General features: G+C 34.2%; 1 protein-coding gene across 8 annotated transcripts; it reads right to left on the bottom strand.

The window, feature by feature from the left end:
* Window positions 1-796: 796 nt before the first annotated feature.
* On the bottom strand, window positions 797-8,412 carry LOC112789488 (pentatricopeptide repeat-containing protein At5g47360). 8 transcript variants are annotated; one of them, XM_072232369.1, is made up of 5 exons: window positions 7,932-8,412; window positions 5,774-6,285; window positions 5,037-5,112; window positions 4,807-4,929; window positions 797-2,695 (listed from the first exon to the last, which is right to left on the bottom strand). In XM_072232369.1, the coding sequence occupies exon 5, from the start codon at window positions 2,428-2,430 to the stop codon at window positions 985-987; it is 1,446 nt and encodes a 481-aa protein (XP_072088470.1). In that variant the 5' UTR covers window positions 2,431-2,695; window positions 4,807-4,929; window positions 5,037-5,112; window positions 5,774-6,285; window positions 7,932-8,412; the 3' UTR covers window positions 797-984. The 8 variants fall into 8 exon arrangements, with proteins under 8 accessions (XP_072088470.1, XP_025687194.1, XP_072088468.1 ...); XM_025831409.3 differs by lacking the exon at window positions 5,037-5,112; XM_072232367.1 differs by having other exon boundaries at window positions 4,807-5,051.
* Between the last annotated feature and the right edge of the window lie 6,067 nt (window positions 8,413-14,479).

Raw genomic sequence — 14,479 nt, forward strand, 5'->3', positions numbered from 1 at the left:
AGCATCTTTCAATTACATAATATTCCAATTACATAATATTCCTCTACAGACAACTAATTAAACTCATATAGTTAATTTTTTTTGCACAATAAATTCTTTGACTCGCTCAAACTTTTTTCTTTCGAACACAAACCTTACTAACAAAATTTCTAAACTAACGAACACTTTTAAGAACAAGAATACTCTCATATCTAACTTCTGAAAAATTAGAAATGGCACACCAAAAACACAAACACATCCGATATTAACATAAACATGTACAACATGAACACATCTAAGATTAGATATTGGCACATTTAAATTACATTAATATTTCAAACCTGAAATTAATAGAATAGTAAAAATTAGATATAAAAATTAATTAAAGTAAAAAATCGAACCATCCAATTTGTTAGAGGTATAGAAATTGGACCGTCCGATTTGTAAAGATACAAAAATCAAACCATTTGATTTGTGAAAGGTACACAGATCAAACAGTCCAATTTGTGTTAAAAAAATAAAAAATTTTAAATACAAAAATCAACCCCTCCGATTTGTGTACATTCTACAATTTTGAAAAACAAAAAATGACAATGTTAAAGTATATCACTACTTTTACTTCCATATCGAGAAAAAAGAATCAGAGGAGTGAGCACATTGTTCTCGAGATGCACGTCAGATTCACCCTATCTTTTCACAACACGAGAGAAGCAACAATCATCCTTGCATGTGCAAATTATGAAAGATCAAATGCATGAAACAAACAATGGATGTGACCACTTTCATACAAACCAAACCATCATTCGCCATAAGCATATCAACAAGAGCAACTTTACCGTCATCAATTTTATAAGGAAAATGGGTTTAAGAAATCATCATGAATAACCAGAGTCTAATGTTCTGTGGTTGAGAATAGGCCAGTTGCTGTTATACAATGTAATTATGAAAACAAGAAAGCAAGCAGAACAAAAATGGATATGATGACCACCTATATAAAACAACTTATCATCTAAATCTCTTTTGCATGCCCAACAACTGGTTCACAAGATCCTGTTCTCCATACTTACTAAGAATATTAAGTGCACTATATGCATTCGGACGTCTTAGTGGAACTGACTTCTTAAGCATTATCCTTGCCAGCTTTGCAGCTTCTATCAAGTGGTTACTTCGACAAAGACCAATTAAAAGAATAAAATAAATATCAATGTCAATAGAATATAAGTATCCCATATTCTCAATTTCATCAAGCAAGTAGAATCCGTTCAGCAACCTGCCCTTCATGCAAAGTTCCTTCAGCAAAAGGCCACATGAGAAAGTATCTGGTTTTATCTTACCAGCAAGCATTTTCCTGAAGAGCTTCTCTGCTTCATCAAGTTGTCTAATCTTTATCAAAGAAACCACAAATGAACTGTAGCATTGACCATATGAAACATCATGTTCCTCCACAAATTTATCAATCAACCTATGAGCTTCTTCCAGATGACCCTCAGCACAAAGGCTTTCAAGAATGATAAAAACAGCAACATGATTTGCACGGCACCCGTGAGCTTTCATTCTATCCAAAATATCAAATGCTTCTGCATGCTGACCTCTCTTACAAAAGCTCTGAATCACAGATGTATAAGTGACAACATTTGGACAACCATTCCCACCCTCTTTCTCCATTTCATCCAATAATTTCAATGCTCTTTCCATAGATCCAGACCTACAAAATCCATCCAAAACAGCAGATAGAACCACTGAACTGGGCGAACATCCATCTAACCTCATAACCTCAAGAACGGAATAAGCATCATCCAGTTGACCAGCATCACAAAGCCCCTCAATTATCGCCATATATGTAATCAAATCAGGATAAAGTCCATTCACACTCATCTCCCTCATCAACACACCAGCCATTTCAATCTCACCTTTTTTGCAACACAAACTTATGACCACATTATACATCACAGTATCTGCACGCATGTTAAAGCTCCCCAATTTTCTAAACACCCACAAAGCCACATCACAAAGTTTGGCTTCTTTACATAGTTTAAAAACCTCCCTGAACATGTTGACATTGACAAAACACCCTTCATCCTCATAAGACCCAATAACGTCACAAACAAAGCTAGGATTCTTATCAATCCCAAGCAACTTGCATGCTTTTCTGTACATGTAAGCACTATGCCTATACCCAGATTGAAAACCAGCCCAAATGAAGAACCTTAGACCCAACTGAGGATCCTGAGGATAGCATCTACTCATCACTTCCATGACACATCTAGAATCAAGCTTGGGCTTAAACTTAGACAAAGACCTTTCAACACTGCCATAGTTCTTGTCTTTTAAGTGTCCATAAAGGGTATCAGAAACAGAAGCCATACCCTCTTGTTGGGTGGAGAAAGGAAGGGCTTTAAGCCTGTGCTGCAGAAGGCACGAGTAAAAACGGGAGTTTGCAAACTGGGGCATTGGTTTTTCTCTGCCTTGTGCATAAGACTACAATGATGCACAAAACAATCAAACAAACGTTGCAAGTACACAAGAGCAACACCCTCACCTCAGCTCAGCTTTATCCTTCTAAATAGCTGCTTGGCACAAATAAGTTTCCAAACCTATACCCACTCCACCATCAACAACTCCTTCCTGAAATCAACCTTGGCATTCATAAGGAGAGCAGAACCTGAGTTACATCCATGCATTCCCACCATTAAAATCCAAGGCCGTCACTTCCCATCTAGAGAAGAATGAAAAATTGTAAAAGAGATGGTAAATAGTTGCTTAATCAAATTACAAAGCAAAACACCAACCAAGGATGCAAAAATATCCTTGGCAACCAAAGTCTGAACCACAGAAAATAAATAAACTCGGAATACTCCTCACAGACGGAAGTTTCAACTAGGTGACTTGCATATAAGGAATGTTTAAAAGACTTAATTCTACATGTCTGGCAATTGTATTACAATCTTGTTGAATTAGGACGTCTGAAGGACCACCTACAAACTGAGTTACAGTTTGCAATGTTCTGTATTTATTAAAATATTAAAGGGCTACAAGCATATTAAAGTTGTGTAATTATTAGACATGGAGATATCAGCAACCAAAATAATTCTAGAATCTTAATATTTCCAAGCATTCACCAAATAAACACTAAAAGGAACTGTGCACTTTCCTCATTTTAACGATTATTAAAAAAAAAATATTTCAATACACCAACTTTATTCAATTGAAATTAAGGAAACTGCCATGTAATGTTCAATAAACTTGAGAATTGAGATTACATGGCAGTTATTTTTTTTCTATAAGTTGACCGAGTAAAATTGTTCTACTCATTAGAACTAAAAATTATTCTAAAAAAGTAATACTATACATATAAAAATGAACAAGCAGAAAATGATGAGAAGATCATTTGTAGCATAAGTATAATGCACCAAAATACTCAGTGGGAATCCTTCAATAATTGTACATTTAGCATCAATTAAGCATTTTCGTTTTTAAAATTAAAGAAGAGTATCATTAAGAATGGGAGAAGAATATTACGGCATCAATTCAGCATATTTATTGAATGGTATGATATCTTCCGGAAGAAAAAATCCACCAAAGTAATTTAGCACTGATTTAGCTTGTACAACAAAATCCTAGGTCGTCTACACAGATTTCATAAAAAATAATCAATCAATCACGCATGCTTCACCATTTGGTGAAAACGCAAACACCTTTTGTGATACAATAGACGAAGTAAATTACAGCAACTGAAAGAAATTATAAGATCACAACTAGGCTATCCACAAGTCACCGGATATATCCATTGTTCGAAAGGTAAGCAGTAAGCATAACCTATAGTCAGTGTAATCAATAGCAGATAGTGACCCATAGTGTAAGACTGTAAGTCGAAATTCCCACATAGAAAAAGATAGCTTGCTGCATATTGCGGAGGACATAGCAGCCTATATATGTATATATTTTATAATAATGATAAATTCCTCATAAAAATACTAACATAAAAGAAAGGAGAAGAAGCCAGAAGCTGAACAGAAGAATGATATCTAGTTATTTATGATGTAGAAAGAAATAAAAGGAAGAACAGAGGAATGAGGGAAATATAGTACAAAAAGAAACATAACAAAAGCATGCGAACTGCACTACTGCAGTGTGGTGGTTTTTTACATTCTGCTATGCTACAGTAGTGTACCATCCCTCTAACTTATAGTCCGTTCCTACATACTAGAGGAAATGTCAGAATAAAGTTCAAGTAGAAAATAATAATAATAATAATAATAATAATAATAATAATAATAATAATAATAATAATAAAGAGTAAAGTCCAGCATAAATGAAAAAGAAAATGCATAACCAGAAAAAAGTAGCACACTAGCAAAATTTTTGAAGAGGCAAATAAAAACTATAGAAAAAATAAACGGACAGAAACTCAAGGCGCAAACCCAAACCCCATTCCAACACAATGCACAACAGAGATGCAACCAGAAGAAATAGATAGGATAATTAATGCAAAAAGTAGATAATAAATTAGCATTTCCTATATTTGGTACAACAAAATAAAAATAACACAATTCTGAAGTATGTCCAAGGCGTAATCTAAATTCGCTCCTCTTTCTTCATCAGAAGATGGAGCTTGACAAGCAATCAAGCATGGCCTTCATTTTGACTTGAAGCTTCCATGGAATTGTAATTAACTAACTAATTAACTAACTTAGGAATGAGCTAAATCAATGACTAAATCAAATAGTAATTAGCTAATTAGCAAAATCAAGAACTAAATCAACTAGTAATTAACTAACTACACTAATTAGTTAAACTAAGTCGGAAAAAAACAAAGCAGAGGCGTACTCAGATGCATGAGCAGGACAGAAGCGGGCGCAGAGACGAACAAATGAGGCGAAGCACCACGACAAACCAGTTCTTTCTTCTCTGTTGGTCTGATTCTTCGAATTTGAGTGAAAAGGCAGAAGCCTAGCATTAGAAGTGAAGCTGTGAGCCTGAGGAAGAAGAAGATGGCAGAGCCACAGAGGACACGGAGAAGAAGAAGAAGAAGAAGAAGATGGGAACGTAGTACGTACCCTAAACCCTAAATCCTGATCACAGCATAGTTATCAGAACCAAACCGGTAATTAACCCGGTCATACGATTAGATCACTGGGTCAGTGATTCACCCGGTCATAATTAAATAAATATTAAAATTATAAAAATAAAACTAAAATCAAAAGTTAAAATGTATGTCTTCACAAACATATTAATAGCAATCAAGTATTAATTCATAGACATAACTAATGATGCAAAAAAATAATAAACAAGCCACTAGTACAAATTCAGCTCATTGGTAATTTTCAGCAACAAATACTTTAGCACCAAATACGACTTACAGCAACAAAAAATTTGGCCAAGTGATTATTTAAGTAAGACAACAACAAATTCAAAGTTCAGTGATGATAATCAGCAAAAATTCAACTCAATGATGTTTACCAGCAACAAAAAAATTAGCTCAGTGATATGTTTAGCAACAAATTCAGCTCATGGATAATTTTCAACAACAAATTCAACTATAATAATTTTCAGCAACAAAAACTTTAGCTCCAAATATGATTTACAGCAAGAAAAAATTTGGCTAGTCATTATTTCAGCAAGACAACAACAAATTCAACCACCAGTGATGATAATCAGCAACAAGTGATTATTTTCAGCCAAAAAAAAAAATAGCTCAGTGATACTTTCAGCAACAAATTCATCTGTCAGCAACAAATTCATCTGTAGTGATGATTTACAGCAACGAAAAACAGGGCAATTTGTTGGAACTCACCTGCCCAGGGACCAACTGACTGTGAAGGAAGCTGACCAACCGAGCCGAAGCAAGAAGATGACAACGACCACCAGCCGAGGGATCAGATGTTGATTCCGTCTGCTTCTGCCGCCGGCGACTGACGACACAGAGCACCACGACGAGCTTGAATGCGAGACGACGATACAGAGCACAACGACGACCTTGAGTGCGGGACAGTGAGTGAGCGAGACCAGAGACGAGAGAGCCTGAATGCGACAACACCAGCCCGTGAGAGAGGTGAGAGAGCTTTAGCTTCGGAGAGAGAGTGACGGAAAGAGACTGAGGCCAGTGGTGAGAGTGGTGACTCGAGAAGTGAGACTGAGGGCATTCAGCCATTCACAAAAGACACCGTTTTCGATTTCTTTTTTAAAAAAAATTAAGCATGACTGGATCCGGGTTATATATCAACTGGCCGGGTCACCGAGTTTGCTTAAACTCATGAGATCGACCCGATTTTTCATCGAGTTTTGATCAAGGTTCTGAAAACCAAACTAGTCATCAAACCGTTTTAGTCACTGGTTCATTGGTTTATTGGTCTAACCGGTCTAACCGTGGTTCAACCGGAAAAACCGTTCCATAATAAAATAGTAAATAAATTATAAATAAACATCCGAAATATCTTTCAAATTTAAAACCCTACGTAAAATATCACCAACTAAATGTAATTAATCATGAAAATATGCAATAACTTGCTGCAAATTTGTTGACAATTAACATAATTATACTTCCATTAAAAATAGCTGGATTGAATTACAATGCACAAGTTAAAGATAGAGAATATTGTCTTACTGTAGCTAAGTCAAAAAGTAAAACAAAAAATGATAGTGTTGCACAATAAACACACAACAGAGCCTGCAACAAACACACAACACAACAGAGGCTGAAACAAAAACACAACAAAGCCTGAAACAAAAAGAATCCAACACGGAGGAGGGGTAGCAAGTCGGCGGAGATCAAGAACAGGGACAGTGCAACCAAACAATGAAAACAGAATTTTGTTTATATAAAAAAACAATCAAAATATGAATCATACAATCACTAATTGCAAAGTTTTTCTTCATAAGAACAGAACAATGAAAACATGAAGCATATAATAAACCAAATGATCACCAATTGCAAATCTTTTAATAAGAACAGAAGTTAGAACAGTGAAAAATGAAGAAAGATTAGTAGTTTTCAACCTAATTTTAACAAAGCTCATCACAATGATTAACAACAAAAAAAAGCAATGAAGGAACAGTGAATCAATAACATAGGCAGTGCAAATTCAAGAAACTTTAATAAAATTTAACTACAGAAACAGACAGTAAAGCAGTAATAGAGTTATCAATTTAAAATTTATCATCAAATACATTCAGTGAGCAAAACCAATCAACCAAGTACTGACTGGGCATTCGGAAAAAAAAAAAGAATCAAAAGAACATTTAAATCACAGCAAAAACACAACAACACTAGGAACATTTAACACAAAGCAACCCAAAAAAAAAATCTAAAAATCACCATTGCTGAAAACAATGATTTGATCCGTGTATGCTCAAAGAATTAAAAGCTAAGCTTACAGGAAAGTGAAGAATACCAAAACCAAAGAACCTTCAATCACAGCTTAAATCAAGAACAGAAAATCACAACAAAAACAAAAAAAATTAGAAGTAACAGAACAACAGAACAACAACACAAGAACAATTAGCAAATTAACAAATTCACAGTTAAAATTCACCAGAAGAACAATAATGCAAGTGGAATCATTATGCTAATATGTTTTCTGCAAAAATGCTATTTGTGCAGCTAAAATTTCCTAATTACTAAAATCCAATTATTCTAATTTCACATGCAATCAACTTATTAAGTTTCTAAAAGCTAGAAATTATAAAACCAACCAGAAATATGGTTAAAGCATTTCATCAAACATGTTGAGTGCAGTAAAATTAAAACAAAATAAGAGAATTCAAAGCTTAATATCAATGTGATAGAGAAGAGAACATAAGTATTGTAACTTTAATTCAGTCTATGAAATAATCCAAACCACTACCAAATGAAATAGTTACTTATTGTAATAGAAATCAGAAGTTGCAGAGTTTGAAGCAGAGTATTGGTGTTGTGCGAGTGTATTGTCTGGTGGCGGGTTTAGGGAACTCACGGCGGCGACAAAAGAGAGCAGCTCGACGGCTAGGTGGAGCGCGCGGGTTGGTCGCAGTGTTTGAAGCAGAGCAACGTGGCTTCCAGACGAACACGAATGCGAACCCGAACGGTGAACGGCGAGTGAACGCGAACAGTGAACGCCGAACGAACGTGAACGGCGAAGAACGCGAACGAAGACGACAGCTGAACGAAGACTCGAACGTGAACGGCAAACAAACGGCGACGGAAGCGCGGCTGAGCAGACAAAGACGACGGACGCCGAGCTCGAGGAAGCAGCCGCGATCGGTGACAGCGAACAGGGGTTGAAGACTTGGATCACGAGGGAAGCTAGATAGACGGACGGATGGCGAACTTTGAGTGCGACGGACGCGGTAGTATGCCACTCCTTGCGGTGGTGGTGTAGGCTTACAGTGATAGGGTTTTTTGGCTGGGGTTGTGTGACTTCTTTCTGAATGAAAGAAAGAAAGGGGGAAAGGAGAAAGAAACGAAGGAGCTTCCGTTTTTGTGTAAACCAGGCAGGTTTCGGTTCGGTCCAACCATTCGATTTGTCCAATTTAACGATTTTTTATCGGTTTTCTACATGACGGTTTTATATGTCTGATTGGACCATTAATGTTGTTGGTTCGCAATTAAACCAGTTTGATTGGCCGATTCGGTTCGATTTTTAGAATATTGGTTTTGATGTTTGGACGGTTCAATGAGTAGGGCTGATAAGTCGGCAACACTACTCGAATTTGTGGGTATTTATTCTTCCCTTATCTGTTTGGAGTAGATTTTTAGGAGAATAGATCCTCTTAATTGTTAAAAAAATTGAGTGTGTAAAGTGTGATCTCTAGTTCTTCATTGTAGGAAGTGGATCCTCTCAAGTGAACAAAAAAAAATGGATGGTATCCAGTGTTTAATCTAACCATTCATTACTTTCTCTTTCTTATTTAATTCTAGTCCCACTTATAGAATCAAAGGTACGAGATCACACTGTATTTTATCAAGTGTTAAAAGAACTGGAGATGATCCATTTCCTTCATTATAGGGATGGCAAAACTCCCCGAGATGCGGGGACCCCTACGGGGACTGCCCCGAATGGAGATCCGACTGTGGAATATTTTTTTTTTTTTGCAGGGATGGAGATGGGGGACGAAATTTCCCCGAGGCAGGCGCAGGGACTCGAGCGGTCCCCGTCCGTCTCCGCTAATCCCCGAAATTCTAAATTTGCTTAATTGTCCTTAATAGTTTATTTCTCATATATATCTTTTAGTCATTTCACATGCCATATATATATAAAGAGAGAGACTCAAAATTCCTAATCCTCATTTGCATAACCCTTCTTTTGTTCATAGATCTCCAACGTCATCCATACTCTATCCAACCTCTCCGCATCCACTCCCTCGCCACTCTTTCATCTAACCGCATTGTCACCTCTCACCGTTCCATCACCCTCACAGTGTCGTTCTCTATATTCGTGGCATTCCTTTCCACAGTTCTGTCGTTGTGTCCATTCTCCTCTCTGATGTCATGTCCTCCACCCCGCCATGATGTCTCCCACTGCATCATTTTGAAAGTTACCATCTTGGCGTTTGGATTTTTTGTATAAAATATTGCTGTTTTTGTATAGAATTGATACTTTCAGCTCTATTCCTATAGAAATTAATAATTAGTCAAAACTATTAGAGAGATGGAAAATGGGGTCCACACGGAGAATGGGGCCCTGTGAAAAATGGGGACGGGGATGGGGAGTAAATCTGACGGCGGGGATGAGACCGCCCCCGTCATATCCCGTTGACATCTGTTCTCTTTTTCATATTTATTTTTGGTCCCACTTATAAAATTAATAGTGGGAGATCACATTTTACTCCCTCAATTGTTAAAAAAAATTGAGAGGATCCTTTTTCGATTTTTTAATAGGGTAGAATCGGATTTAGATTATATATGTCTTGGTATATATATAATATATATAACATAATTACTAAATAATTAATAATATTGTATTATTAAGTTTTTATTTTAACTAGTGTATGTTCCCGTATCCTATACGGGATAATACATAAAATTATATAAAAAATTTTATTAAAAATTAAATAAAATATATGTAATAATTATTATTATAAATATTTTATAAAGTTGTAATTAAAATCAAACTCTCAAGATTTTTAATATTAAAATATTTAAAATAATTAGTATTTGTCTTAATCAATTTGAGTTTGTTGAGTTATCATCTCACTCGTCCGCTTAAACAACTATTTGGAGTTAGAATCTCGCATGTGTGTATAACAATTTATTGGTTAGTGGTAAACCCTTAATAAATAGAGATCAATACGTGGTTAGACTTTGTAAGAGTACCCGAATATGCGGGTATCCAACTCATCTATACCCGGTTGGGGAGGATAATAACTTGACCCGAGTCGGGGCTGATTTTGCTCAAGACAAGGCATGGTCGGGTATATGGTGTATCCACCCCAGATATATACATATAAACACTTTTTAAGAATTAAAATTTGTCTCACATCACAGATTCATGATTCACACCTTCAATTCATACTCTATAGCCATGCAAGAGAAACTCAGTCATGCTCACCCCCAAAGTCTTCTTCTTCTCACCTTCTTCACAAAAATCCTTATAGCTCCCGTTATCGTCGTTGCTGAGCCCATCACCGCCTACCCCTTCACAGCTTCCATCTTCCTTCACAGCTCATGTCGCCATCGTTGCTTATCCCGTTATCGTCACTGTTGAGCATGTCGCCACCTTTCTCCTGCCGAGTCCCTTTTCTCGAGTAAATCCCCCCTTCTCTCTCTCTTTCTATGTGTATGTTAAATTATTCTCTTCTTCTTCCACAAACTCATCACGTAGCCATCGTCGCTATGAGTCTGGGCGTTGTCCTTGCAGTTTCATCTGAGTCTATTACCGAATAAAATAGAATTTTTATTCAAGTTGGATCAGTTGAAAATAGGTATGCATGAGATCATTTTTGCATGTAATTTCTGAATTTTCCTCATCCAAATTTGATCTATGTGGTTGAGTATTTTAGTATGGCAATCATCTGGTTTCGTTGCGACACTAATGTGATAAAAGTTGCGGTAATTTCATAACTTATATATGAGACAGACCAGATTATCAAAGTAATCAGAGAAATGACATTCAGATGTGCGTATAAAATTTATAAGATGTGATTATCTCAAAAAATATATATGTGTAGCCCAAATGAAAGATTGTTAGGAAATTATTATTTTTTAATATATTATGGACAATACATATATTAATTATAATCGCAAATTAAGTAATTCACATTAAATGACTTATATAACGGTGATCTCATTTATTGTCATAAATGTTGAATTAAATAAGTTATAATTACTTTTGATTTGGATAAATGAGATTAAAATTATAGATACTATTTTATTTGAGTTTTAGGGTTTAATGAGTATCACACTCAGATATTATATTTTGGTCTCCAACACATCAAACTCGTATCTTTTCCATAGTGGAGTTGTGATTCAGCCCTGCCAGTGATATAGAAGGTTTTGGTTGACGAATATTAAAGAATCACAAAAGCCTACCTCTCTAATCTCAATTATATTTCTTAATGATTTAACATGGATATATCTTGAGGTTGAGAAATTCCAATATTTTCAAATAAAATAAATTTTTTATTCAATCAAATGATGATAAATAAATTTATTGAATTAAATTATATTAATGTGATCATTGGATGATAAAGAATGCTAGAAAAATAAATAAATAATAATTATTTAAGAGTATAGAAATATTAAATTGTCATTTCAATTTACTTTTACAATAAATATCTTGAATTAATTAAATTTTTACAAAAAATTTTATACCTAAAATTATTTCGATTTCTTCAAAAATCTTTTGAACATACAATGATTCAATGAGAGGTTGGCTATTCAGAATTGAATATAATATTTTTAAATTCATATTTTCAATAAAAAGATGTATTTAGTTCTATCTATCATAAATAATTCTATATTCACTATTACTTATCCATCTAAATAATTCTAACATTGATAGAATATTATTTTTAGATGCAAAAAATTTAAAATATATTTATTCTATTTCAAATCAATATTCATATTTAACTTAGGATTTCAACAAATATGACAAAGAGTATTATATTTTTTAGTTAAAAAGTAAAATATCTATAAATATATTTTTGTGCTTTAGTTTTAGATTTTTTAAACAAATTTGGCAAGTTAATGGAATCAAATCATATTTCTATAACATAAATAAGAATGTATATTACACATAAATAAAAAAATGTTAGGTGTAATAAGAACAAATACATAAATTAAAATAAATTTAAAAAATAAGAACCAATAAAATATTAAAAGAAAGAAATATAAATAGAAGAGAAACAAAATTATAAGACAAAAGAGAAATAATTTAATGAATTTTATGTATATATAAAAGAGGAATAAAAAGAAGATATACAGTACTTTATTTAGTTTAGCAAGATTTATAGAAATAAACACATAGAATAAGAGAATAAAAAATAATAATAAAAAAATTAAATATCTGAATTAATATAAAAAATAAAAAATAATAAAATAATAAAATAATGATAATCCATCATAATTTTAATTTTTTAATATAATTAATCAATAACAATATAATCAGTTTACCATCATTTTAATGTAATTTTTTAATATAATTAATTCTAATTAAGTAATCAAATGAATTGAATATAAATATGTCTAATCTAATCGTATAAAAAAATAGTAGATTTTCAATTAGACATATTATAGGACAATTTACCTATATAAAATAAATGGAAGAAAAGTTTACTCAAATACAATAATTGAAAATTGGTTACTTGCTTGTCCTGTTATTACTTTATATAACTTGAAACTCCTTCCACGTTTTAATAGAAGCACATAAACCGTGGTACCCTTCCACAGTTTATGAAGATAATATTGTGGGCATAAACGGTAGTACTCCTTCCACAGTTTATGAATAGCTATATATATACATAATCCGCGAAACCAAGTGATGAATTACATTGTTTACATTGTTGGCCGGTTAGAGTTTTTCGAGGTGAGCAGTTGGGAGAGAATCCGGGGGCATAAAAAATCTGGTGTGGTGGAGTCATGGAAGACCAAGATCACATGTATCAATTAAACAGCATTGTTCACGTGGCTGGAAATATCGACCAAGAGGTTAGTTTGAATATGTTAAAATTTCATTAGTAAGGAGTTAATTTGTTTTGTTAATTTATGTGTTAGAATGTTATGTGTGCTTTATGTAATTCGTAAGTAATTTACGTGGTGATTTGTACGTTAAATTTTAATTAGTATCAAATTAATGTTTTTTGTTAATCAACCGTATTTGTATAAATTTTGATATGTATGGAATTGATTTTTTCGCTAAAGAACCAAATTTTGTTGAAATTTGATTTTTGGCGAACTAGTTTTTCGTTCAGGATTCATGTTTTTTTTTTTAAATTTGATATGTGTTGAATAAATTTTTTTGCAAAAAATCAATTTTTTTTTTAAATTTGATTTTTTGCGCATTAATTTTTTCGCTAGTGAACCATATTTTTTTAATGTGATATGTGTCGAATTAATTTTTCTGCTAAAGAGTCATATTTTTTAAAAATTTAATTTTTTGCGAATTAATTTCTCTATTAATGAATCATATTTTTTTTCTAATTTGATATGTGTCAAATTAATTTTTCGTTAACGAACCGGGTATTTTTCGAATTTCATGAGTGTCGAAATAATGTTGTATTCCACATGTTGTAGCCAACTAGGTGTATTTCCTGTGTTAGGAGACAACAAAATATGCCTCTGCATGAATGGATTATACCGTATTTGAAAAATGCGGGTTTGTATCACTTGGCTATACTGAACAGTCACTGGTTCTAGGTTGATGAGGCTTTACTTAGCGCATTCATTAAGAGGTGGCGTCCTGAGATGCACACTTTTCACATGCCTTTTGGAGAATGCACCATCACTTTGCAGGATGTGGCATATCAGTTGGGTTTTCTCATTGATAGGGAGGTCGTTAATAGGTGCCTCACTAACTTTGAGCAGCTAATGGACAACGGAAGACCAAAATGGGACTGATTTCAAAAATTGTTCGGCGAACTACCGCCACCGAATAAAGTCAAGCAGATGACGGTTCAATTCCCATGGTTCCATGAGAGGTTTCGGGTTCTCCCAACAAATGCAAGTGAGGAGACAATGCATATATACGCGCGTGTTTACATTATGATGTTGTTGTCGTCTCAGCTGTTTGGGGACAAGAACACGAATCGGGTTCACCTTCGATGGTTGCTATTTCTGGCATCGATGGACGACTTGGAAAAATATAGCTGGGGGCTCGGCTGCACTGGCCTGGTTGTATAGATGTATATGTCGTGCCACATGATGAATACAGAATGTTCAATAAGCACGTGGAGGTAGTCAACCACTATCGGGGGCCTCAAGGGCAGCTTTGATGCCGTTATGCCTATCGAAGATAACAATAATACCTTCTTGTGGCGTCACATGCTGTCGTAGGTTGGATAAGAAAAAGAACAATGATTCCACATT

Source organism: Arachis hypogaea, chromosome 3, assembly GCF_003086295.3.
Source record: "Arachis hypogaea cultivar Tifrunner chromosome 3, arahy.Tifrunner.gnm2.J5K5, whole genome shotgun sequence".
Lineage (NCBI taxonomy): Eukaryota > Viridiplantae > Streptophyta > Magnoliopsida > Fabales > Fabaceae > Arachis > Arachis hypogaea.

Coding starts and splice junctions, on each gene's coding strand:
- LOC112789488 (XM_025831416.3), bottom strand. CDS start 2,430: ATGCCCCAGTTTGCAAACTCCCGTTTTTACTCGTGCCTTCTGCAGCAC.